Here is a 24,962-nt window from a genome sequence, read left to right as displayed (position 1 = left end):
ACACAAATAACTGATGATTGGTTGAAAGAAATATATAGTAAGAAGGGTTGGGGGGGAAACACCTAAAACTTGTATCTCAAACAAACCCTTTAAAAAAATGCTTGCTACTTCCTCATAAAGGATGACCTTATCCTCCTGAGGAAGTGGAGCCGGCCAATCAGCGGTCTACTACCGTGAATATTTTTTATGACTGGTATACGCCCACACCATTCCAACACAGAAAAGCTGCTTTCAACATACTTAAAAATATATTGGACAGTTACTTTAAAGGTTGAGTTTGGGGGAAAAAGGCAAAAAATAACGGCTTTAAACTGTATAACTAATCAATCCACCATCGTACCAGGTCATGTAATGATTAAAAACAAAACAAAATGGCCGAATAAGATATTTGGCTACAGAAGTGCCATTTCTTACCAATCTCTACAGCCCCCCCCCCAAAAAAAACCCTCATCCTGTGAAATGATGTCAACACATACTGGAGGAGTTACTGGTTAGCTACAAGTAACTAGCTTAGCTAACAAACTAGGTACATTGGTCAAGGTGTGCATGACCAGATGACACATCAATGACCCACCAAAGCCACAAACCCATTTCTGTTTGAAAATGTACAAAAAGTAGGAGTTGGATATTTTTTGGGGGGGCCCAAAGTTAAAGCTTATTTCCTACTTATTTTGGGGGGCATGTCCCCCCCCATCCACCAGCTGCAATTTCGCCTATGCTGTCATATAACCAAATATGAGTTCCCTCTTTGCCACACCTCCTCCACCCTACCGGTGGGGATCCAGATTGCGGAGGTTGACTAGATGACTCGCAGGGGGATAGCGGACGGTAACTTCAGCACCCACCCGGGGGAAACAGCGACAAGGCCATTCAAGGGAAACAACCTTGTGGGCCAAAGTGGCACACTAATCGTACGGGCTGGAACTAAGGCTGGTTGTCGCCTTTCAAGTTTTAACGGAGTTTTGCATGTTTTGACATATTTTGCCCCGTGATTGTCAGAAAAGAGGAGGGGAGGGGTGAAATCTCACAGCCGCCATCTTTGGAAACTGACTGGGAGGAGTAGAGAACTTCGTTGTCTGGCAGGTTTGTTACTAAGAAATCGTTAGCATATTTTCAGGACCTCGACTGACCTGTTATTCTCTACACTTGTTTTTTTCCCTCTCGGTTGACAGCACACAACGAGTCGGGCATCGCACAATCTGTGGGAGAAAAATAATTAGAAAAAGCTAGCAAGCAAACTCCAATCTGTACTTCAGACTGGAGTCAGTTGGTTACGACCTTTCTGTACCATAGTCCTTCCTTGCCTTTGGTCCTTTTTCTCCGGTTCTACCTGAACCTGGCCTCTGATAAGGTAAGTGTCAGCTGAAAGATTCAGGTAGTTGGTGAGGAAAATGTTTTTAATCTGGCTAGCTAACGTTAGCTGGGTTTCTTAGTTTAGCCAATTTAGCTAATGAGCTATTGCTACATTTGATAGGATATATAGCCAACTAGGACGCATATGATGTGGATGGTTACCTAGTTAGCTAAGTTAACTGGATGTCGGAAAATAAATAATATTTCCTTTTACTGTACATTTTTGGGGGAATGATAACTAACGTATGTAGCTAGCTATATGGCTAACCAACAGTAGCTAGCTAGCTAACGGTTATAAGCTTGAAGCGAATTGTCTTTTTTTTTTTTTTACGTGTAAACATTTTAAGTGGCAACTAACGTTAACTACCCTGGTTAACTGACAAGACAGATTTGTTTAAAATGTAGACAAAACAACTAGATAGTCACCTTTTTTTTTAGCTACAGGTATCTGCAGCTGTGTGTGTCACGGCTGCAGTGTCACTGGAAAAATACTGTCCGCAGCAGTTGTGTTAAACAGTGTTTCAGTAAGTGTATATTTAGTATTTGTGGAAATATTGTTGTTGTGATATGAAGAGGGCTTTATGTTTCTACAACCTCACCACAATATTGAGAATTGATTCACGTTTAGATTTGAGTATTTGGCTGTTTTTGCCTGTAAACAGAACATGTAAGGTCCTTGGACTATAAGGTGTAATGTTCATTATGTCGTTTAGTTTTTTTTTTGTCCATTATGGGTTAGTATCAAGCTATCCTCAGATGTGCTACTAGCCAGCTAATCCTTTTCGATGTCGTTTTTTTTCTCCCTCTGTGACACTCCCTTGTTGTTTTTCCTCAGTGTGTAACTCCTCCAAGCTACTAGCTGGTGGGGTTTCCACTGCAACAATGCTCAATATCACGGCACCGGACTGGGACACGGCAGGTGTGTGTTCATTACGTCTCACTACGGAAACGGTTTACTGTTTAAAACAACCTAAACGGAAACGTAAACAACGAGAAGGAGGAGGGACCAAGACGAATTGGTCCAAAAACCGAAAACGAGAGATTTATGTTGGAGTAAAACGGTTTATTTGTTGCAGAATCGACGTAATGAATACAACCCGGTTTCCACTGCTAAGTGAAATGTTTACAGCCATTTAACTTGACAAATCGGTTGTAGTTATTCTGGGTATGGCTTCCAGGTACGCTTGTGTTCATTCATGGCCGCTGCTGGCTGGTTTGTGAGTCGCATTCCTCATTTCGTAACATTCTGACTCGACAAGCTCTCATGGTCCTGCCTGTTCGCCAGTGTTGCATACTCAAATGGTGACACAATGTACTTAGAGCGTTTTTGCCATTTTATGTTTTTATTTGTTAGATAATGTCAAGTTGGCAACAACTCTCCATTTTGTCCTTCCTGCAGCACATCCATGTGGAGTGTTGGGAATGATGCAATATATTATTGCGTCTTATAAACAACATTGTATTTTGAAGCACTTAGCTTTCTAGGAGTCTGAATGTACAGTACAGTAGGCTATATCACAGCCAGTGGTATTAGCTAGTTATCAACAAACTAAGAAGGCCTCACCTGCAATACATGATTGAATCGTCCATCACTAGACTAGTGAGAGTTTAGCTACATTTACATTTATTTAAGTCATTTAGCAGACGCTCTTATCCAGAGCGACTTACAAATTGGTGCATTCACCTTATAATATCCAGTGGAACAACCACTTTACAATAGTGCATCAAAATCTTTTAAGGGGGGGTTAGAAGGATTACTTTATCCTATCCCAGGTATTCCTTAAAGAGGTGGGGTTTCAGGTGTCTCCGGAAGGTGGTGATTGACTCCGCTGTCCTGGCGTCGTGAGGGAGCTTGTTCCACCATTGGGGAACTACATGGGTAGTAGCTATTTTAAATGTTTTCAAACAAACACATTATTAAACAATGCAAGGATAGTGGGTTTGATTCTCGCGACCACCCACATGACTGTACTTTGCTTTGGATAAAAGCGTCTGCTAAATGGCGTATGATCTATGAATGATTTGAAACGGCGCGTTGGGCCGTTGAACTAATTCAACCTACATCAGTCAATTAGTTGTTTAATAACTGGCCCCACTGGGAACGGAATAACGTGCTAATTAACGACAATGACCATAATCCATTGTGTATAACATAGTGCTTGACTTGATTTCACAAGTGAATTATTAAGATTTCTCTCTAGAGATCCTGCGTGTTGTAGTGGAGGGGGCCAACTAATTAACTAATTGACTGATGGTTGGTTCAATAACTTCACTTCCACGTAGCTTGTTTTTTCCCGTGAGCCCAATGTGCCGCAGGGCTCCAAAAAAAAAAATAATACCTACATGGAATTTAAGTAATTGAACCGACCAGCCAGAGCCAGTCCACCCCAGGCTCCATGCAGTCTCTCTCTCTTTCTCTCTCTTTCTCTCTCTTTCTCTCTCTTTCTCTCTCTTTCTCTCTCTCTCTCTCTCTTTCTCTCTCTCTCTCCCAGCCAGAGCCAGTCCACCCCAGGCTCCATGCAGTCTCTCTCTCTCTCTCTCTCTCTCTCAGCCAGAGCCAGGCCCCATGCAACCTCCCACCCTCTCTCCCAGCCAGAGCCAGGCCCCATGCAGCATCCCTCCCTCTCAGCCTCCCACCCAGCGAGCCTAACCCAGCCACCCTGAGAGAGCTGGGGCCTATTTTTAGGAGCTGGCTTGAAGATTACTGTTTTTTGGGGGGGGGTAGATTAATGCCAGCTTTGAAGGGACTTAATGGTGTAAATTGTTGTATTTTTCCCTGCGCCCTGTTAGGGGGTGATGTGATGGTGTGGTAGCATAGTGAGAGGTGTGTGAACTGTATGGAGGAGTAAATCCTCTGTTTTTTTCTCTCTACTCAGACTGTCACCTTATGCTTGTGTACACTACCATTCAAAAGTTTGGGGTCACTTAGAAATGTCCTTGTTTTTGAAAGAAAAGTACTCCCCCCCCCACTGTTAAAACAACATAAAACTGATCAGAAATGCAGTGCAGACATTGTTAATGTTGTACATTTTTATTTTATTTCACCTTAATTTAACCAGGTAGGCCAGTTGAGAACAAGGCCTTTATTTAACCAGGTAGGCTAGTTGAGAACAGGTTCTCATTTACAACTGCGACCTGGCCAAGATAAAGCAAAGCAGTGTGACACAGACAACAACACAGTTACACATGGAATAAACAAGCCAATAACACAATAAACAAATCAATGACACAGTAGAAAAAAAGAAAGTATATACAGTGTGTGCCAAAGGCATGAGGAGGTAAGGCAATAAATAGGCCATAGGAGTGAATAATTACAATTTAGCAGATTAACACTGGAGTGATAAATGAGCAGATGATGATGATGTGCAAGTAGAGGTACTGGTTGTGCAAAAGAGCAGAAAGTAAATAACAGTATGGGGATGAGGTAGGTAGATTGGGTGGGCAATTTACAGATGGACTATGTACAGCTGCAGCGATCGGTTAGCTGCTCAGATAGCTGATGTTTAAAGTTGGTGAGGGAAATAAAAGTCTCCAGCTTCAGCGATTTTTGCAATTCGTTCCAGTCACTGGCAGCAGAGAACTGGAAGGAAAGGCGGCCAAATGAGGTGTTGGCTTTGGGGATGACCAGTGAGATATACCTGCTGGAACGTGTGCTACGGGTGGGTGTTGTTATCGTGACCAGTGAGCTGAGATATGGCGGAGCTTTACCTAGCATAGACTTATAGATGACCTGGAGCCAGTGGGTCTGGCGACGAATATGTAGCGAGGGCCAGCCAACGAGAGCATACAGGTCGCAGTGGTGGTGATTTGGTAACAAAACGGATGGCACTGTGATAGACTGCATCCAGTTTGCTGAATAGAGTGATGGAGGCTATTTTGTAGATGACATCGCCGAAGTCGAGGATCGGCAGGATAGTCAGTTTTACTAGGGTATGTTTGGCGGCGTGAGTGAAGGAGGCTTTGTTGCGAAATAGGAAGCCGATTCTAGATTTGATTTTGGATTGGAGATGTGTAATATGAGTCTGGAAGGAGAGTTTACAGTCTAGCCAGAAACCTAGGTATTTATAGTTGACCACATATTCTAGGTTGGAACCGTCCAGGGTAGAGATGCTAGTCGGGCGGGTGGGTGCGGGCAGCGAACGTTTGAAAAGCATGCATTTGGTTTTACTAGCGTTTAAGAGCAGTTGGAGTCCACGGAAGGAGTGTTGTATGGCATTGAAGCTCGTTTGGAGGTTAGTTAGCACAGTGTCCAAAGAAGGGCCAGAAGTATACAGAATGGTGTCATCTGCGTAGAGGTGGATCAGGGAATTGCCCGCAGCAAGAGTGACATCATTGATATATACAGAGAAAAGAGTCGGCCCGAGAATTGAACCCTGTGGCACCCCCATAGAGACTGCCAGAGGTCCGGACAACAGGCCCTCCGATTTGACACACTGAACTCTGGGGGGGGGGGGCCTGTTGTCCGGGGTTGTAGTAGCCAGGAGGAAGGCATGGCCAGCCGTTGAGAAATGCTTATTGAAATTTTCGATTATCATGGATTTATCGGTGGTGACCGTGTTACCTAGCCTCAGTGCAGTGGGCAGCTGGGAGGAGGTGCTCTTGTTCTCCATGCACTTTACAGTGTCCCAAAACGATCAATTCACATATGGTGTCCAGGGCACAGCTGGGGGCGGAGGGGGGTCGATAGCAGGCGGCAACAGTGAGAGACTTATTTCTCGAGAGATTCATTTTAAAATTAGAAGTTTGAACTGTTTGGGTACAGACCCAGAACTTTGCAGGCTCTCTCTGTGTAGTTTTATTGCATCTTTAATCAGTATAACAGTTTTCAGCTGTGCTAACATAATTACAAAAGGGTTTTCTAATGATCAATTAGCCTTTTAAAATGATAAACTTGGATTAGCTAACACAACGTGCCATTGGAACACAGGAGTGATGGTTGCTGATAATGGGCCTCTGTACACCTATGTAGATATTCCATAGAAAATCTGCCATTTCCAGCTACAATAGTCATTTACAACATTAACAATGTCTACACTGTATTTCTGATCAATTTGATGTTATTTTAATGGACAAAAAAAGTGTGATTTTCTTTCAAAGACAAGGACATTTCTAAGTGACCTCAAACTTTTGAACGGTAGTATACATGCATACATGCATACATGCATACATACATACATACATACATACAGTATCAGTCAAAGGTTTGGACACATCTACTCATTCCAGGGTTTCTTTATTTTCTACATTGTAGAATAATAGTGAAGACATCAACTATTAAATAACACATGGAATCATGTAGTAACCAAAAATGTGTTAAACAAATCAACATATATTTTAACACATTTTTGGTTACTACATGATTCCATGTGTGTTATTTCATAGATTTGATGTCTTCACAATTATTATACAATGTAGAAAATAGTAAAAATAAAGAAATCCTTGAATGAGTAGGTGTGTCAAACGTTGACTGGTACTGTACATACTAGAGGTCGTCCGATTATGGGATGGCCAATTTCAAGTTTTCATAACAATCGGTAATCAGCATTTTTGGATGCAATTTACATTGCATTCCACGAGGAGACTGAGTGGCAGGCTGACCACCTGTTACACGAGGGGCCAACGAAAGTTGCAAGCTAGCATTAAACTTATCTTATAAAAAACAATCAATCTTAACATAATCACTAGTTAACTACATATGGTTGATATTACTAGGTTAAGTAGCTTGTCCTACGTTGCATATAATCAATGTGGTGCCTGTTAATTTATCATCAAATCACAGCCTATTTCGCCAAACAGGTGATGATTTAACAAAAGCACAGTCGTTGCACGAATGTACCTAACCATAAACATCAATGCCTTTCTTAAAATCAATACACAGAAGTATATATTTTTTAAACCTGCATAGTTAGTTAAAATAAATTCATGTTAGCAGGCAATATTAACTAGGGAAATTGTTACTTCTCTTGCGTTCATTGCACGCAGAGTCAGGATATATGTAACAGTTTGGGCCGCCTGGCACGTTGCAAACTAATTTGCCAGAATTTTACATAATTATGACAACATTGAAGGTTGTGCAATGTAACAGCAATATTTAGACCTGGGGATGCCACCCGTTTAATAAAATACAGAACGGTTCCGTATTTCACTGAAAGAATAAACATTTTGTTTTCGAAATGATAGTTTCCAGATTTGACCATATTAATGACCAAAGGCTCGTATTTCTGTTTTTATTATAATTAAGTCTATGATTTGATATTTGATAGAGCAGTCTGACTGAGCGGTGGTAGGCAGCAGCAGGCTCGTAAGCATTCATTCAAACTTTACTGCGTTTGCCAGCAGCTCTTAGCAATGCTTGAACCACAGCGCTGTTTATGACTTCAAGCCTATCAACTCCTGAGATTAGGCTGGCAATACTAAAGTGCCTATTAGAACATCCAATAGTCAAAAGTATATGAAATACAAATGGTATAGAGAGAAATAGTCGACACGTCATAATTCCTATAACTACAAACTAAAACTTCTTAACTGGGAATATTGAAGACTCATGTTAAAAGGAACCACCAGCTTTCATATGTTCTCATGTTCTGAGCAACTTAAACGTTAGCTTTTTTACATGGCACATATTGCACTTTTACTTTCTTCTCCAACACTGTTTTTGCATTATTTAAAGAAAATGTAGCATGTTTCATTACTTATTTGAGACTAAATAGATTTTATTTATGGATTATATTAAGTTAAAATAAAATTGAGGATTTGAGTCAAAACTGTAACTAGGCTACTCAGGAACATTCGTTGTTGTCATGGTAAGTAACTCCAGTGTATATTTGGCTCTGTGTTTTTGGTCATTGTCCTGCTGAAAGGAGGATTTGTCTCCCAGTGTCTGTTGGAAAGCAGACCGAACCTGGTTTTCCTCTGGGACTTTGCCTGTGCGTAGCTCTATTCCTTTTCTTTTCATCCTTAAAAAACTCCCTAGTCCTTGCTGATGACAAGCATACCCATAACATGATGCAGCCACCACCATGCTTGAAACTATGAAGTGGTAGTCAGTGGTGTATCGGATTTGCCCCAAATATAATGCTTTGTTTTCAGGACATTCATTTCATTGCCACATTTGTTGTCGTTTTTACTTTAGTTCCTTTTTTCAAACAGGATGCATGTTTTAGAATATGTTTTTATTCTGTACAGGCTTCCTTTTCACTCTGTCATTTAGGTTAGTATTGTGGAGTAACTACAATGTTGTTGATCCATCCTCAGTTTTCTCCTATCACAGCTATTAAAATCTGTAACTGTTTTAATGTCGCCATTGGTGACCTCATGGTGAAATCTCTGAGCGGTTTCCTTCCTCCATGGCAACTGAGTTAGGAAGGACGCCTGTATCTTTGTAGTGACTGGGTGTATTGATACACCATCCTAAGTGTAATTAAGAACTTCACCAAGCTCAAAGGGATATTCAATATCTGATTTTTTTTAGTTTTTTGCAAGGCTTTGGAAAATCCTCTCTGGACTTTGTGGTTGAATCGGTGTTTGAAATGCACTGCTCGACCTTATACTTATCTGTATGTGTGGGATACAGAGATGAGGTAGTCATTCAAAAATCATGTTAATCACTATTAATGTGTGAGTCCATGCAACTTTTTATGTGACTTGTTAAACAAATGTTTCATCCTGAACTTATTTAGGCTTGCCGTTACAAAGGAGTCGAATACTTGAGTCAAAACATTTCAGCTTTTTAATTAATTTGATTAAAAAACTTGTAAACATAATTCCACTTTGATGTAATGTGTGTGTAGACCAGTGACACGAAATCTAAATGTAATCCATTTTTAAATTCAGGCTGTAACACAACAAAATTTGGAAAATGTCAGTGGGTGTGAATATTTCCAGAAAGCACAAATGATCATTTATTATGTCTACTGCCTGCAGTGATTGATGCCTGAACGGCGGTTTCTGCTCTCTCTAGGCCTACTGTCCTATATTGCCTGCAGTGATTGATGCCTGAACGGCGGTTTCTGCTCTCTCTAGGCCTACTGTCCTATATTGCCTGCAGTGATTGATGCCTGAACGGCGGTTTCTGCTCTCTCTAGGCCTACTGTCCTATATTGCCTGCAGTGATTGATGCCTGAACGGCGGTTTCTGCTCTCTCTAGGCCTACTGTCCTATATTGCCTGCAGTGATTGATGCCTGAACGGCGGTTTCTGCTCTCTCTAGGCCTACTGTCCTATATTGCCTGCAGTGATTGATGCCTGAACGGCGGTTTCTGCTCTCTCTAGGCCTACTGTCCTATATTGCCTGCAGTGATTGATGCCTGAACGGCGGTTTCTGCTCTCTCTAGGCCTACTGTCCTATATTGCCTGCAGTGATTGATGCCTGAACGGCGGTTTCTGCTCTCTCTAGGCCTACTGTCCTATATTGCCTGCAGTGATTGATGCCTGAACGGCGGTTTCTGCTCTCTCTAGGCCTACTGTCCTATATTGCCTGCAGTGATTGATGCCTGAACGGCGGTTTCTGCTCTCTCTAGGCCTACTGTCCTATATTGAAATGCTGTGTATTTCTACTAAGTGTTCATTCTGTACATGAATGATTTCACTGCTATATTTGATGTCTGTTTCTCTAATAGTCTGAAGAGATTGAGAGGTCACAGGTTGGAAAGCAGACCCAAGACCGGAGATTTATGGAGTTTTTTTCTCCCACCGACATGATATCTAGCGTACCTGTTATCTCATTAAACCTTAGACTAACCTTACCTCTACATATCACCTTTTTATTGTTTTATCTGTAAGCAGGCAGTTAGTCACACACACACACACACACACAGAACATTTATTCTCCTGATGCAGTGTGGTATTGATTTTCTTTGTGCTGTAAAATCTTCCAGAAAAATCCTAAACCCTGAGCCCTAATTGAGGAGACTCAGAGACTATGTTAACCATCAACTGCCTGCTTTCAGATGTGTGTGTGTGTGTGTGTGTGTGTGTGTGTGTGTGTGTGTGTGTGTGTGTGTGTGTGTGTGTGTGTGTGTGTGTGTGTGTGTGGCTTGCATGCTTGTTTACTAGGGCCCCAATTTAGATCAGTTTTATGTGTCAGTCAGACATCAACACTCTGTCTGCTATCAGTGTAACCTTAGGTGGCACTGGTGCCCCCACCAACTAAAATAATATTATAAGCACAACAAAATCTAGGAGCACCAGTAGATGGAGAGATGTAGATGGAGAGAGATACGATAGATACTATAGATAGATACTATAGATAGATACTATAGATAGATACTATAGATAGATACTATAGATAGATAGATAGATACGATAGATAGATACGATACGATAGATAGATACGATAGATACTATAGATAGATACGATAGATGGATAGATACGATAGATACGATAGATAGATACGATAGATAGATACGATAGATACGATAGATAGATACGATAGATACGATAGATAGATACGATAGATAGATACGATAGATAGATACGATAGATAGATACGATAGATGGATAGATACTATAGATAGATACGATAGATAGATACGATAGATAGATACGATAGATAGATACGATAGATAGATAGATACGATAGATACGATAGATAGATACGATAGATACTATAGATGGATAGATACGATAGATAGATACGATAGATGGATAGATACGATAGATAGATACTATAGAGACGATAGATACTATAGATGGATAGATACGATAGCTAGATACGATAGATAGATACGATAGATAGATAGCAATATTGGGCCTATATGAATTGGAGCTACTTTTGAAGCACATGTTGTACTCAAACTCCTATTTAACCCTGTTAAAACATCTGTTTATTCTAAAAAAAGAAAAGAAATAAATCTAGATACAAAAGCCTGTAATAAAAAAAAAAAATGACATTTCATTTGTGCAATATTAGGTTTCCATATTTAAAAAAATATATATAAAAAAATTGGTGTTTCCGCTGCAGTCATTTTATTTAGCTTCCTCTCCCTCCAAAAATATGCAACTTGAAATGTTTCTGTTGGAGGCATGAAGATCCTAGAACAGTTCATGTGTACTTCTCCTTTTGCTAACAAAACAAGTCATGATGAGAACAATATGACCACAGTATAATAGTTTGTATCTATTTATGTAGTCGTCTTGTTGTGTGTTCTGTGCGAGATATATATTCAAGTTACAAGTGCCATAGTGGAGGGAAAAACATTCTGACAAGCAGTTAATGGACTAATGTATTGCAATCGCATGGGGAAACAGCTTTTTATTTTAATGGCTCTTTACTTTAAAAAGAGGGATCCCAACTCTCCGTTCCTACTTTATTGATCTCTCAATTCCTACAGTGCATTGGGAAAGTATTCAGACCCCTTGACTTAGAGACTCTTCAGTAGACTTTCGTTTCAAGTAAATTAAACCCGACTTTTAATGCCGGTATGCAGCGCTTCTAAAACAACTAATCATTCACTCAGTGACTTTAATTTATCATCAATGAAGCAACAATGGCGTTAATACTTTGAAAACAAATACAGCAGCTGTTATTTCACTATAAATGTGATCGTACTTGTCATTCACAAATGCAAGTGAAATACACTAGCACCCTGACCACCCACCAATGTGGCTGGTGAAATGGACATTTTTACCCGCCAAAATATACCCGCTGGTGAAAATATACCCGTGAAACTACAAGCATTTCAGATATGCATCTACAAAACGCAGCAAGATTTTTCTTATGCGTTTTTTTTTGGGGGGGGTGAAAAATGCAGATTTCTGCATTAATACCGACCCCCCCCCTGAGTCTATGAACATCATTCTCCCTTCACGCATTTCCCCTCTTTTGTCCAGGTGGGAGAGAGCAGTGTGAAGTGCAATTTGAGATTGTGTCATTTGTGGATCTGTTGGGGTGGAATGTGAATTAAGAGTGGCTCCCAGGGTGTCTGGGATGAGGGTGTTGATGTGTGCCATGACCAGCCTTTCAAAGCACTTCATAATAAGGACTTCTCAGTCTATCTACATTCTCCAGAGGGAATCGGCTCGTCGTCCCCCGTGAAAAGAAGTCAGGTTGAGTCCTGACCTGCCTTGATCTGGGCAAGGTGTATCTTTGCGATAATTCCACCAATTGACCCTGCTGCCCCACACACACACACACACACACACACAGGAGGTCCTGTACCGGCAAGACATTACATTTTCTTTCAGCCATGTTTAAAAAAAATTATAATAATACATTTTTTAAAAACCTACAAAGAATATTCAAAACTGATTTCTTACATTTTGAGGAAAGAACATTAATGTACGATCACCAGCAAGACGATATTTGTTTAAAGGACCAACTGTTACTCTAGTGAAAGGAGGATTAACTGCGCTGATGTCAGCAAAAACATGTACCTAGGGCTCTGCAGACTGAGCTGCCTCGTGCTAACCAGCTGGAAAACATCGACATGGGAAGCCATTTTTTTTTTTGTATTGGTATTTAGCTACAGTGCCGTGATAGTATTTCCCCCCCCCTATCAATTTTTTTTTGTTGACTTTTGCATATTTATGATACTGAATATCATCAGAATCTTCAACCACAGCAGAATATTAGATAAAGGAAACCTGACTTTACAAATAACACATAAAAATGGATACTAATTTCATTTATTTAATTAACAAAGTTATGCAACACCCAATGTCCCTGTGTGAAAAAGTAATTGCCCCCTTACGCTTAATAACTGGTTGTGCCACCTTTTAGCTGCAATGACTCCAACCAAACACTTCCTGTAGTTGTTGATCAGTCTCTAATGTCATGGTGGAGGGAGGAATTTTGGACCACTCTTCCATGCAGAACTGCTGTAATTCAGCACCATTTGTACGTTTTCAAGCATGAACTGCTTTGTCTCATGTCCTGCCACAACATCTCAATTGGGATTAGGTCTGGACTTTGACTTGGCCATTTCAAAACTTCCAAATTTGTTGCTTTTGAACCATTTTCATGTAGACTTGATTGTGTGTCTTGGATCATTGACTTTCTGCATGACCCAGCCGTGCTTCAGCTCAGAGACGGATGGCCTGACATTGTCCTGTAGAATTCTCTGATACCTAGGCACCTTTTTTTAAAAACATTTTCTTTCGCTTTACATGCTAAATGTTACTTTTTGGCTCTGTAATGCAAGTTATCTATTACATTATATGAATTTTGTGAATTGTTTATCCCCCCAAAAAACAAGAAAATTAAAACATTTATAAAGATTTGGTTTTTAAATTTGTTTATATTTGTTTAAATAAGTTAAAGGGGGATACCTAGTCAGTTGTACAACTGAATGCATTCAACTGAAATGTCTTCCGCATTTAACCCAACCCCTCTGAATCAGGGAGATGCGGAGGGCTGCCTTAATCGACATCCAAGTCATCGGCGCCCGGGGAACAGCGGGTTAACTGCCTTGCTCAGGGGGCAGAATGACCGATTTTTACCTTGTCAGCTCGGGGATTTAATCCAGCAACCTTCCGGTTACTAGACCAACGCTCTAACGACTAGGCTACCTGCCGCCCCTACACTCTAACCACTAGACTACCTACCACCCCTACACTCTAACCACTAGGCTACCTACCCCCCCTACACTCTAACCACTAGGCTTCCTACCCCCCTACACTCTAACCACTAGACTACCTACGCCCCCTACACTCTAACCACTAGGCTACCTACCCCCCTACACTCTAACCACTAGGCTACCTGCCACCCCTACACTCTAACCACTAGGCTACCTGCCCCCCTACACTCTAACCACTAGACTACCTACCCCCCTACACTCTAACCACTAGGCTACCTCCCGCCCCTACACTCTAACCACTAGGCTACCTGCCCCCCCTACACTCTAACCACTAGGCTACCTAATCTAGTCCAAGCACGAATGCATGATTTCTAAATGTTTTGATATGCAACCTAATCCAGTGATTATGAATTTTGTGTTGACGATTTTGTCTGTGTTTATTTTCCTGTCTTTTTTGTTGTTGTTCAATAGATATTTAATTAGTCTATATCTTTAGATGCGCTAGTATTCTATATAGATCTAATTCAGTTGGCGCTAATTCACTACCTGAGGAAGGAAGTGGAAACTCCAAAACACATTTAGCTAAATCGCTAACTCTAAATACAACATCTACTGCTAGTAATCATGTATTAATCTAAAAACGTTGCAATGAGGCCAAGTGCACTCGCGCTGGCTGGCCGATACGCAATTTCACGCGCAGAGTATATCAAACACATGGCAGATATCTTGATTGTAGAACGGTGTACTTTGAGCTCAATCATGATCGTTGACAAAGCTGAGAACCTCATCTCTATAATATGGACAACTGGCTTCCAAAGGTTTTTTTTATTTAATTTTATTTTTCTCTCCACAGTTGCATTTTTTTTTTTTAAACGTTAATACAATCACAAGGGGCACACGAGGGAGGACAGAGAGTGTGAGAGGGGGGGTCGCTCATTACAGCAGCCGGCCCCTGTGCTCTGTTCGTCCGCTGATGTTGGAGACCGTTTATAAAGTTAATAGCCCATTTCAAACCTGCACATGGGCTCATTTTCAGAAATCTATTTCAGGAAAATAGTGAGCGCTCTACCGTGGTACTACAGTGTGGTTGTTGTGGGGATTTGCACATCAGAGGCTGATGCTTAAGTCCCAGAGGATCTCCAACGTGCTCTCACACACACACACACACACACACACACACACACACACACACCACTTTTTAATACACTCAGTGAAACACACCCCTCCACCCTCACTGCACTCTGACCCCACTTCTCTTTCTCTCATTAAGATAATAGCCTAGTTGACCGTAGTAAACCCTGGATGCTAAATCAATGATCGACCCACCTGATGTATGTGCAGCGCTGCCGCTCGCCCAGTCCGGTCCCGCGTGGCTCAGTTGGTAGAGCATGGTGTTTGCAACGCCAGGGTTGTGGGTTCGATTCCCACGGGGGACCAGTACGGGGGGGAAAGAAATGTATGAAATGTATGCGCTCTGGATAAGAGTGTCTGCTAAATGACTAAAATGTAAAAATATTCCAGATTTACCTTAATAGAGAGTAATAGAGAGTAGAGAGTAATACTAGAGTAAGACTTAATAGAGAGTCCAGGTGTTGGGTTGTAAAATTCCACTCACTTTTCCCAAAAATCCCAGGTTTTCCAGAAATACTGGTTGGATGAGTCCGCTGTTTATACTTTAATGACTTTGTGGTGTTGGGGGCCACGTGGTTAATGGTGTTGGGGGGCCACGTGGTTAATGGTGTTGGGGGCCACGTGGTTAATGGTGTTGGGGGCCACGTGGTTAATGGTGTTGGGGGCCACGTGGTTAATGGTGTTAGGGGGCCACGTGGTTAATGGTGTTGGGGGCCACGTGGTGGATGGTGTTGGGGGGGCCACGTGGTTAATGGTGTTGGGGGGCCACGTGGTTAATGGTGTTGGGGGCCACGTGGTTAATGGTGTTGGGGGCCACGTGGTTAATGGTGTTGGGGACCACGTGGTTAATGGTGTTGGGGGCCACGTGGTTAATGGTGTTGGGGGCCACGTGGTTAATGGTGTTGGGGGCCACGTGGTTAATGGTGTTGGGGGCCACGTGGTGGATGGTGTTGGGGGCCACGCGGTGGATGGTGTTGGGGGCCACGCGGTTAATGGCGTTGGGGGGCCACGCGGTGGACGGCGTTGGGGGCCACGCGGTGGACGGCGTTGGGGGCCACGCGGTGGACGGCGTTGGGGGCCACGGTGGTTAATGGCGTTGGGGGCCACGCGGTGGACGGCGTTGGGGGCCACGCGGTGGACGGCGTTGGGTTCTTATTTTTCCAGAGTAAATAACTCACTAGAGAAGCTTAACCAAGTTTAATTCTTCCTAAAGGGTCGTTATAGCAGCTGTAATTCAGACACCGACATGGCTTCCCCCGTGGGGGTATTCATACCCCACTTTGGGTGGCGTCTCCTCCTTATCGCTGAACATTACATCATTCTTGCTAAGCAGGGAGCTGAGTGACATGAGCATTTTAACGGTTTCTACCCTTATCAGTAGTACTGTCACGTGATTGGTTTCCCTGCTCTCAGACCCTCCCAAACATCATTATGGCACCTGTCATGTCTCCTTTGTAACTAATGTTCCTATACTCTGAGTATAACGATGTTCAATGTTTACCCCAGTATCCAACAATGGATACAGTTTAAAAATCAGTGTTTTCCTCCTGGTGTAATGGTTAAGGTGTTGGTTTCCAGAGCAGGAGACAGGGGTTCACATCCCAGCCAGGGTTGTGGTTTAATGTTCACCTCACATCTTCTCTGATTTTTGACGTTTGTAACCGACCCATTAATGGAAACCTCTTTAGTAAACAGAGTGAGCCCATTGTTGTCTAAGGATGTGATGTTTCTGCTTCTGGTTTCTCCTGCTAAAATGGTTCTGTTTTGAGAAATATTGTCCTTGCACCAATATAGTCTCTCTCTCTCTATATATATCTCTATCTCTATCTCTCTCTATATATCTATATATCTCCAGGTGCCCATGCTCCGGCCCCTCCACTCCAGCAGATGAGTCGTCGACTGCTCTGGCGTAGACGCAGCTGCGCTCCAACGCCCAGATAGTCCCCTGGTCCAGCCCTGCCGGGAGACAGCAGACTACATTACCCAGCATGCCCTCCTCTGTGCGGGCGGGCAGCCTAAAGGACCCGGAGGTAGCCGAGCTGTTCTTCAAGGAAGACCCAGAGAAACTGTTCTCTGACCTCCGAGAGATAGGACATGGCAGCTTCGGAGCAGTCTACTTTGTATGTACACACACACACACACACACACACACCTTCTCTGCACCTTAATGACCTCGCCCTGTCAAAGGAGACTCCATCTTTATTGATACAACAGGGCAGGCTCAAGTCTATCTCTAGCTGCCCTTGGTAAAATGGGGCGCTGTGCTGTAATAGTCCTCCTGTAATAGGCCGCCTGTCCCACCTGTAATAGGCCTCCTGTAATAGGCCTCCTGTCCCACCTGTAATAGGCCTCCTGTAATAGGCCTCCTGTCCCACCTGTAATAGGCCTCCTGTAATTCTCCACCTGTGTTCTGTGTGTGTAAGGCGCGGGATGTACGATCTACAGAGGTGGTGGCCATCAAGAAGATGTCTTATAGTGGGAAGCAGTCCAACGAGGTGAGACGGACTGCTACACATGATGTACTGTATTTATTACCTTTATTTGGTCAGGGACAACAGAAACACAAGTCTCAGTACACTTCAGAAATGATTTAGTTAAAGCACACACACACTCAGATGCAAATGTGTGCGCTGAACACACACTCCAAGGTCACCCCACGGCTCTCTCTCACACACTCTCACTATCGCCTTGCTTCTGCCCGTAATGTCAGATTAGCTGTAATCGGATTAAGACCTAATCTGTGTACGATGAGAGTCGCCCCCAGGAGAGCGAGGAACAGACCGGAACATGCCACGTATGAGATCATACGTTTTTGAAGAAGACCTATGATGTTCTCTTTAGGTCGGGCTAGGTGTTCACTCTGATTTACCCAGGTATGTGGGTTGATTTAAAGAACCAATGTCTCCACCTCTTTCACTCGCTCTCTCTATCTGCTCTCTCTATCTGCTCTCTCTCTCTGCTCTCTCTATCTGCTCTCTCTCTCTGCTCTCTCTATCTGCTCTCTCTATCTGCTCTCTCTATCTGCTCTCTCTATCTGCTCTCTCTATCTGCTCTCTCTATCTGCTCTCTCTATCTGCTCTCTCTATCTGCTCTCTCTATCTGCTCTCTCTATCTGCTCTCTCTATCTGCTCTCTCTCTCTGCTCTCTCTATCTGCTCTCTCTATCTGCTCTCTCTATCTGCTCTCTCTATCTGCTCTCTCTATCTGCTCTCTCTCTCTGCTCTCTCTCTCTGCTCTCTCTCTCTCTGCTCTCTCTCTCTCTGCTCTCTCTCTCTCTCTGCTCTCTCTCTCTCTGCTCTCTCTCTCTCTCTGCTCTCTCTCTCTCTCTCGCTCTCTCTCTCTCTGCTCTCTCTCTCTCTGCTCTCTCTCTCTCTGCTCTCTCTCTCTCTGCTCTCTCTCTCTCTCTGCTCTCTCTCTCTCTGCTCTCTCTCTCTGCTCTCTCCTTCTCCCCTGCTCTTTTACTCTCTTCATTCCCTCTTTATTTTCTTTCTTTCTCAATAATTATCACCTCATTTCAAGGCTTCCTTGTCAAGCTAAGATTATTGAATCCTTGGTAAATGGTTTAGATTATTGAATCCTTGGTAAATGGTTTAGATTATTGAATCCTTGGTAAATGGTTTAGATTATTGAATCCTTGGTAAATGGTTTTAGATTATTGAATCCTTGGTAAATGGTTTTAGATTATTGAATCCTTGGTAAATGGTTTTAGATTATTGAATCCTTGGTAAATGGTTTTAGATTATTGAATCCTTGGTAAATGGTTTTAGATTATTGAATCCTTGGTAAATGGTTTTAGATTATTGAATCCTTGGTAAATGGTTTTAGATTATTGAATCCTTGGTAAATGGTTTTAGATTATTGAATCCTTGGTAAATGGTTTTAGATTATTGAATCCTTGGTAACTGGTTTTAGATTATTGAATCCTTGGTAAATGGTTTTAGATTATTGAATCCTTGGTAAATGGTTTTAGATTATTGAATCCTTGGTAAATGGTTTTAGATTATTGAATCCTTGGTAAATGGTTTTAGATTATTGAATCCTTGGTAAATGGTTTTAGATTATTGAATCCTTGGTAAATGGTTTTAGATTATTGAATCCTTGGTAACTGGTTTTAGATTATTGAATCCTTGGTAAATGGTTTTAGATTATTGAATCCTTGGTAAATGGTTTTAGATTATTGAATCCTTGGTAAATGGTTTTAGATTATTGAATCCTTGGTAAATGGTTTTAGATTATTGAATCCTTGGTAAATGGTTTTAGATTATTGAATCCTTGGTAAATGTACAACTTTGGCATTTTTTAAAATTTATCTGAGAAATGTATTTTGAATGTAAACCAATTAGGTTTGGTCATAGTACTATTACAGAAACCACTAGCCTAGTGGTTAGAGTGTAGGGGGGTAGTCTAGTGGTTAGAGTGTAGGGGGGGGTAGGTAGCCTAGTGGTTAGAGTGTAGGGGGGGGTAGTCTAGTGGTTAGAGTGTAGAGGGGGTAGGTAGTCTAGTGGTTAGAGTGTAGGGGGGGGTAGGTAGCCTAGTGGTTAGAGTGTAGGGGGGGGTAGGTAGTCTAGTGGTTAGAGTGTAGGGGGGGCAGGTAGCCTAGTGGTTAGAGTGTAGGGGGGTAGTCTAGTGATTAGAGTGTAGGGGGGTAGGTAGCCTAGTGGTTAGAGTGTAGGGGGGTAGGTAGTCTAGTGGTTAGAGTGTAGGGGGGTAGGTAGTCTAGTGGTTAGAGTGTAGGGGGGAGGTAGTCTAGTGGTTAGAGTGTAGGGGGGTAGGTAGCCTAGTGGTTAGAGTGTAGGGGGGTAGTCTAGTGGTTAGAGTGTAGGGGGGCAGGTAGTCTAGTGGTTAGAGTGTAGGGGGGGTAGGTAGCCTAGTGGTTAGAGTGTAGGGGGGGTAGGTAGTCTAGTGGTTAGAGTGTAGGGGGTGGAGGTAGTCTAGTGGTTAGAGTGTAGGGGGTGGTAGGTAGTCTAGTGGTTAGAGTGTAGGGGGGGTAGGTAGCCTAGTGGTTAGAGTGTAGGGGGGGTAGGTAGCCTAGTGGTTAGAGTGTAGGGGGGGTAGGTAGCCTAGTGGTTAGAGTGTAGGGGGGCAGGTAGCCTAGTGGTTAGAGTGTAGGGGGGGGTAGGTAGCCTAGTGGTTAGAGTGTAGGGGGGCAGGTAGTCTAGTGGTTAGAGTGTAGGGGGGTAGGTAGTCTAGTGGTTAGAGTGTAGGGGGGGTAGGTAGTCTAGTGGTTAGAGTGTAGGGGGGGTAGGTAGTCTAGTGGTTAGAGTGTAGGGGGGGTAGGTAGCCTAGTGGTTAGAGTGTAGGGGGTAGGTAGTCTAGTGGTTAGAGTGTAGGGGGGTAGGTAGTCTAGTGGTTAGAGTGTAGGGGGGGTAGGTAGTCTAGTGGTTAGAGTGTAGGGGGGGTAGTCTAGTGGTTAGAGTGTAGGGGGGTAGGTAGTCTAGTGGTTAGAGTGTAGGGGGTAGGTAGCCTAGTGGTTAGAGTGTAGGGGGTAGGTAGTCTAGTGGTTAGAGTGTAGGGGGGCGGTAGGTAGTCTAGTGGTTAGAGTGTAGGGGGGTAGGTAGCCTAGTGGTTAGAGTGTAGGGGGGGGTAGGTAGCCTAGTGGTTAGAGTGTAGGGGGGGGTAGTCTAGTGGTTAGAGTGTAGGGGGGGTAGGTAGTCTAGTGGTTAGAGTGTAGGGGGGTAGGTAGTCTAGTGGTTAGAGTGTAGGGGGGGTAGGTAGTCTAGTGGTTAGAGTGTAGGGGGGCAGGTAGCCTAGTGGTTAGAGTGTAGGGGGGAGGTAGTCTAGTGGTTAGAGTGTAGGGGGGTAGGTAGTCTAGTGGTTAGAGTGTAGGGGGGGTAGGTAGTCTAGTGGTTAGAGTGTAGGGGGGGTAGGTAGTCTAGTGGTTAGAGTGTAGGGGGGAGGTAGTCTAGTGGTTAGAGTGTAGGGGGGTAGTCTAGTGATTAGAGTGTAGGGGGGTAGGTAGTCTAGTGGTTAGAGTGTAGGGGGGTAGGTAGCCTAGTGGTTAGAGTGTAGGGGGGGTAGTCTAGTGGTTAGAGTGTAGGGGGGTAGGTAGTCTAGTGGTTAGAGTGTAGGGGGGGTAGGTAGCCTAGTGGTTAGAGTGTAGGGGGGTAGGTAGTCTAGTGGTTAGAGTGTAGGGGGGGGGTAGTCTAGTGGTTAGAGTGTAGGGGGGTAGGTAGTCTAGTGGTTAGAGTGTAGGGGGGTAGGGTAGCCTAGTGGTTAGAGTGTAGGGGGGTAGGTAGTCTAGTGGTTAGAGTGTAGGGGGGGTAGGTAGCCTAGTGGTTAGAGTGTAGGGGGGGCAGGTAGCCTAGTGGTTAGAGTGTAGGGGGGGTAGGTAGTCTAGTGGTTAGAGTGTAGGGGGGCAGGTAGTCTAGTGGTTAGAGTGTAGGGGGGTAGGTAGTCTAGTGGTTAGAGTGTAGGGGGGGTAGGTAGTCTAGTGGTTAGAGTGTAGGGGGGTAGGTAGTCTAGTGGTTAGAGTGTAGGGGGGCAGGTAGCCTAGTGGTTAGAGTGTAGGGGGTAGGTAGTCTAGTGGTTAGAGTGTAGGGGGGTAGGTAGTCTAGTGGTTAGAGTGTAGGGGGGGTAGGTAGTCTAGTGGTTAGAGTGTAGGGGGGTAGGTAGTCTAGTGGTTAGAGTGTAGGGGGAGGTAGTCTAGTGGTTAGAGTGTAGGGGGTAGGTAGTCTAGTGGTTAGAGTGTAGGGGGGGGGTAGTCTAGTGATTAGAGTGTAGGGGGGGTAGGTAGTCTAGTGGTTAGAGTGTAGGGGGGTAGGTAGTCTAGTGGTTAGAGTGTAGGGGGGGTAGGTAGTCTAGTGGTTAGAGTGTAGGGGGGGTAGGTAGTCTAGTGGTTAGAGTGTAGGGGGGTAGGTAGTCTAGTGGTTAGAGTGTAGGGGGGGTAGGTAGTCTAGTGGTTAGAGTGTAGGGGGGGGGGTAGTCTAGTGGTTAGAGTGTAGGGGGGTAGGTAGTCTAGTGGTTAGAGTGTAGGGGGGGCAGGTAGCCTAGTGGTTAGAGTGTAGGGGGGTAGGTAGTCTAGTGGTTAGAGTGTAGGGGGGCAGGTAGCCTAGTGGTTAGAGTGTAGGGGGCAGGTAGTCTAGTGGTTAGAGTGTAGGGGGTAGGTAGTCTAGTGGTTAGAGTGTAGGGGGGGTAGGTAGTCTAGTGGTTAGAGTGTAGGGGGGGGTAGGTAGCCTAGTGGTTAGAGTGTAGGGGGGTAGGTAGCCTAGTGGTTAGAGTGTAGGGGGGGTGGGTAGCCTAGTGGTTAGAGTGTAGGGGGGGGTAGGTAGCCTAGTGGTTAGAGTGTAGGGGGGCAGGTAGTCTAGTGGTTAGAGTGTAGGGGGGTAGGTAGTCTAGTGGTTAGAGTGTAGGGGGGTAGGTAGTCTAGTGGTTAGAGTGTAGGGGGGTAGGTACTCTAGTGGTTAGAGTGTAGGGGGGTAGGTAGTCTAGTGGTTAGAGTGTAGGGGGTGCAGGTAGCCTAGTGGTTAGAGTGTAGGGGGCAGGTAGCCTAGTGGTTAGAGTGTAGGGGGGCAGGTAGCCTAGTGGTTAGAGTGTAGGGGGCAGGTAGTCTAGTGGTTAGAGTGTAGGGGGTAGGTAGCCTAGTGGTTAGAGTGTAGGGGGGGTAGGTAGTCTAGTGGTTATAGTGTAAGGGGGGCAGGTAGCCTAGTGGTTAGAGTGTAGAGGGGGTAGGTAGCCTAGTGGTTAGAGTGTAGGGGGCAGGTAGCCTAGTGGTTAGAGTGTAGGGGGCAGGTAGTCTAGTGGTTAGAGTGTAGGGGGGGTAGGTAGCCTCGTGGTTAGAGTGTAGAGGGGGTAGGTAGCCTAGTGGTTAGAGCGTAGAGGGGGCAGGAAGTCTAGTGGTTAGAGCGTAGAGGGGGCAGGAAGTCTAGTGGTTAGAGCGTTGGACTAGTAACCGAAAGGTTGCTGGTTCGAATCCCCGAGCTGACAAGGTCAAAATCTGTCGTTCTGTCCCTGAACAAGGCAGTTAACCTACTGTTCCTAGGATGTCATTGAAAATAAGAATTTGTTCTTAACTGACTTGCCAAGTTAAATAAAGGTACCGTAAATTCCGGACTATAAGCCGCAACTTTTTTCTCACGCTTTGAACCTTGTGGTTTAAACAATGACGTGGCTAATATATGGATTTTTCCCGCTTTCAAATTTTTTTATTCCAAAAAAACACATTCTGTGACGTGCTCAGTTTTTTGGCGGCATGAAGCTTTCATTAGACCAATGAAATTGCCGAACGGGTTAAGGTCAAACAGTGACGAGAGCGACAATGAAAACGATCCAATATCGGATGAAGCAATTCTGAGGCTATTCAACTCCGACACCGAAGGAGATGACTTCAGTGGTTTCAGTGCACAGGAGGAGGAAGATAGTGACCAATGACTTTCTTGGTAGGCTACTGTTTGCTGCTAATTTTTTATTTTTTGTTACAAGCCGTGTTTCGTTAAAGTCTGTGTAAAGTTAATTTGTTTCAATGTACCGGTAGGCACCTGCGGCTTATAGACATGTGCGGCTTATTTATGTTCAAAATAATATATATTTTTTAAATTCAGTGGGTGCGGCTTATATTCAGGTGCGCTCAATAGTCCGGAAATTACGTTACACAAAAAAATATATATAGTTGTTAATGATCTTGTCAATGCTTTAGAAGGCACAGTGATATATAATATGACTGCAACTCTCTTTATTTTTAACGCTTTAGTGGCCCAGTTGGTAGAGCATGGTGTTTGTAACGCCAGGGTTGTGGGTTCGATTCCCACGGGGGACCAGTACGGAGAAAAAAATGTATGAAATGTATGCATTCACTACTGTAAGTCGCTCTGGATAAGAGCCTCTGCTAAATGACTAAAATGTAAAAATGTAGACCCTAAAATAAAAATGTACTGCTTTGTTTGTGGACTTGTCAAAAGCTTTTGATACTGTTGATCATGCAGTTTTAAAGTTGTCTTCAATAGGCCTGGGTTCTGACCCCCCGCGTTCACGGTTTCATCTTAGTGAAAGAACTCAGGCCGTCGTGAGATTGACGGGGTTATAAGTCAGAATGTCTCGGAAGTACATAAAGGTGTACCACAGGGGTCCGTTTTAGGACCTGTTCTCTTCACTGCTCAATAATGTTTATATAAAACAATCTGTTACAAATTGTAAACGCTATCTATATGTGGATGATACTATTATGAATGCTGTTGATTTGGCTGTGTCAAAACTACAGTCAGATTTTTATAGCTATGCAGAAATCTTTTGCTGACTTTTTTAAAACGTATGCTTAATACGGGAAGAACAAAATACATGTTTTCAAACTCTTGTAAGAAGGTTTCATGTGAACTACATGTTCACTCATTAGATGGTTCTCCAATCGAACTTCTTCCCGTATATAAATACTTATGCATTTGGATTGATATTGATTTCATATTTAACATATAGATTAGCTGGCTAAGAAACTAAGATTTTAAAGTAGTCTTTTTTCTACAGAAACAGATGGTGTCTTTCTCTAAGCAGTAGGAAGCAGATTATTCAGTCAACCTTTTTTATCTGTTCTTGATTATGGTGATATTATTTATCAAAGTGCAGCTGCTACTACTATTAAACCTTTTGGATGCCATCTACCATAGTGTCCTTAGTTTTGTTACAGGTGACAGTTTTGATACTGCATCATGTATCAGAAGGTTGGCTAGGCTTCGCTAGATCTCCACATTACTCCTTGTTTACAAGGCCCTACTTCATAAACTTCCGTCTTATCGGGGGCTCCCCGAGTGGCGCAGCGGTCTAAGGCACTGCATCTCAGTGCTAGATGCATCACTACAGACCCTGGTTCGATCCCGGGCTGTACCACAACCGACCGTGATCGGGAGTCCCATAGGGCGGCGCACAATTGGCCCAGCGTCGTCCAGTTAGGGTAGGGTTTGGCCGGGGTAGGCCGTCATTGTAAAATAAGAATTTGTTCTTAACTGACTTGCCTAGTTAAATAAAAAAATATCTAATT

General features: G+C 43.5%; 1 protein-coding gene across 2 annotated transcripts in view; it reads left to right on the top strand.

Annotated features, from left to right (window-relative positions):
• Nucleotides 1-783: 783 nt before the first annotated feature.
• LOC106603990 (serine/threonine-protein kinase TAO1-B) overlaps nt 784-24,962 on the top strand; it is a 66,427-nt gene continuing 42,248 nt past the window's right edge. Inside the window, exons 1-3 of one of the 2 annotated variants that reach the window (XM_045717428.1) lie at nt 784-1,083; nt 16,855-17,119; nt 17,423-17,494. In XM_045717428.1, coding sequence (XP_045573384.1) covers nt 16,988-17,119; nt 17,423-17,494 — 204 coding nt within the window. In that variant the 5' untranslated portion in view covers nt 784-1,083; nt 16,855-16,987. Of the gene's footprint in view, nt 1,352-16,854; nt 17,120-17,422; nt 17,495-24,962 lie in introns of both variants that reach the window. The other variant, XM_045717427.1, reaches the window with a different exon arrangement.

Source organism: Salmo salar, chromosome ssa04 (assembly GCF_905237065.1).
Source record: "Salmo salar chromosome ssa04, Ssal_v3.1, whole genome shotgun sequence".
Taxonomy (NCBI): Eukaryota; Metazoa; Chordata; class Actinopteri; order Salmoniformes; family Salmonidae; genus Salmo; species Salmo salar.
The sequence above is the reverse complement of the archived record's forward strand: the minus strand, read 5'-3'. Positions and strand labels throughout refer to the sequence as shown.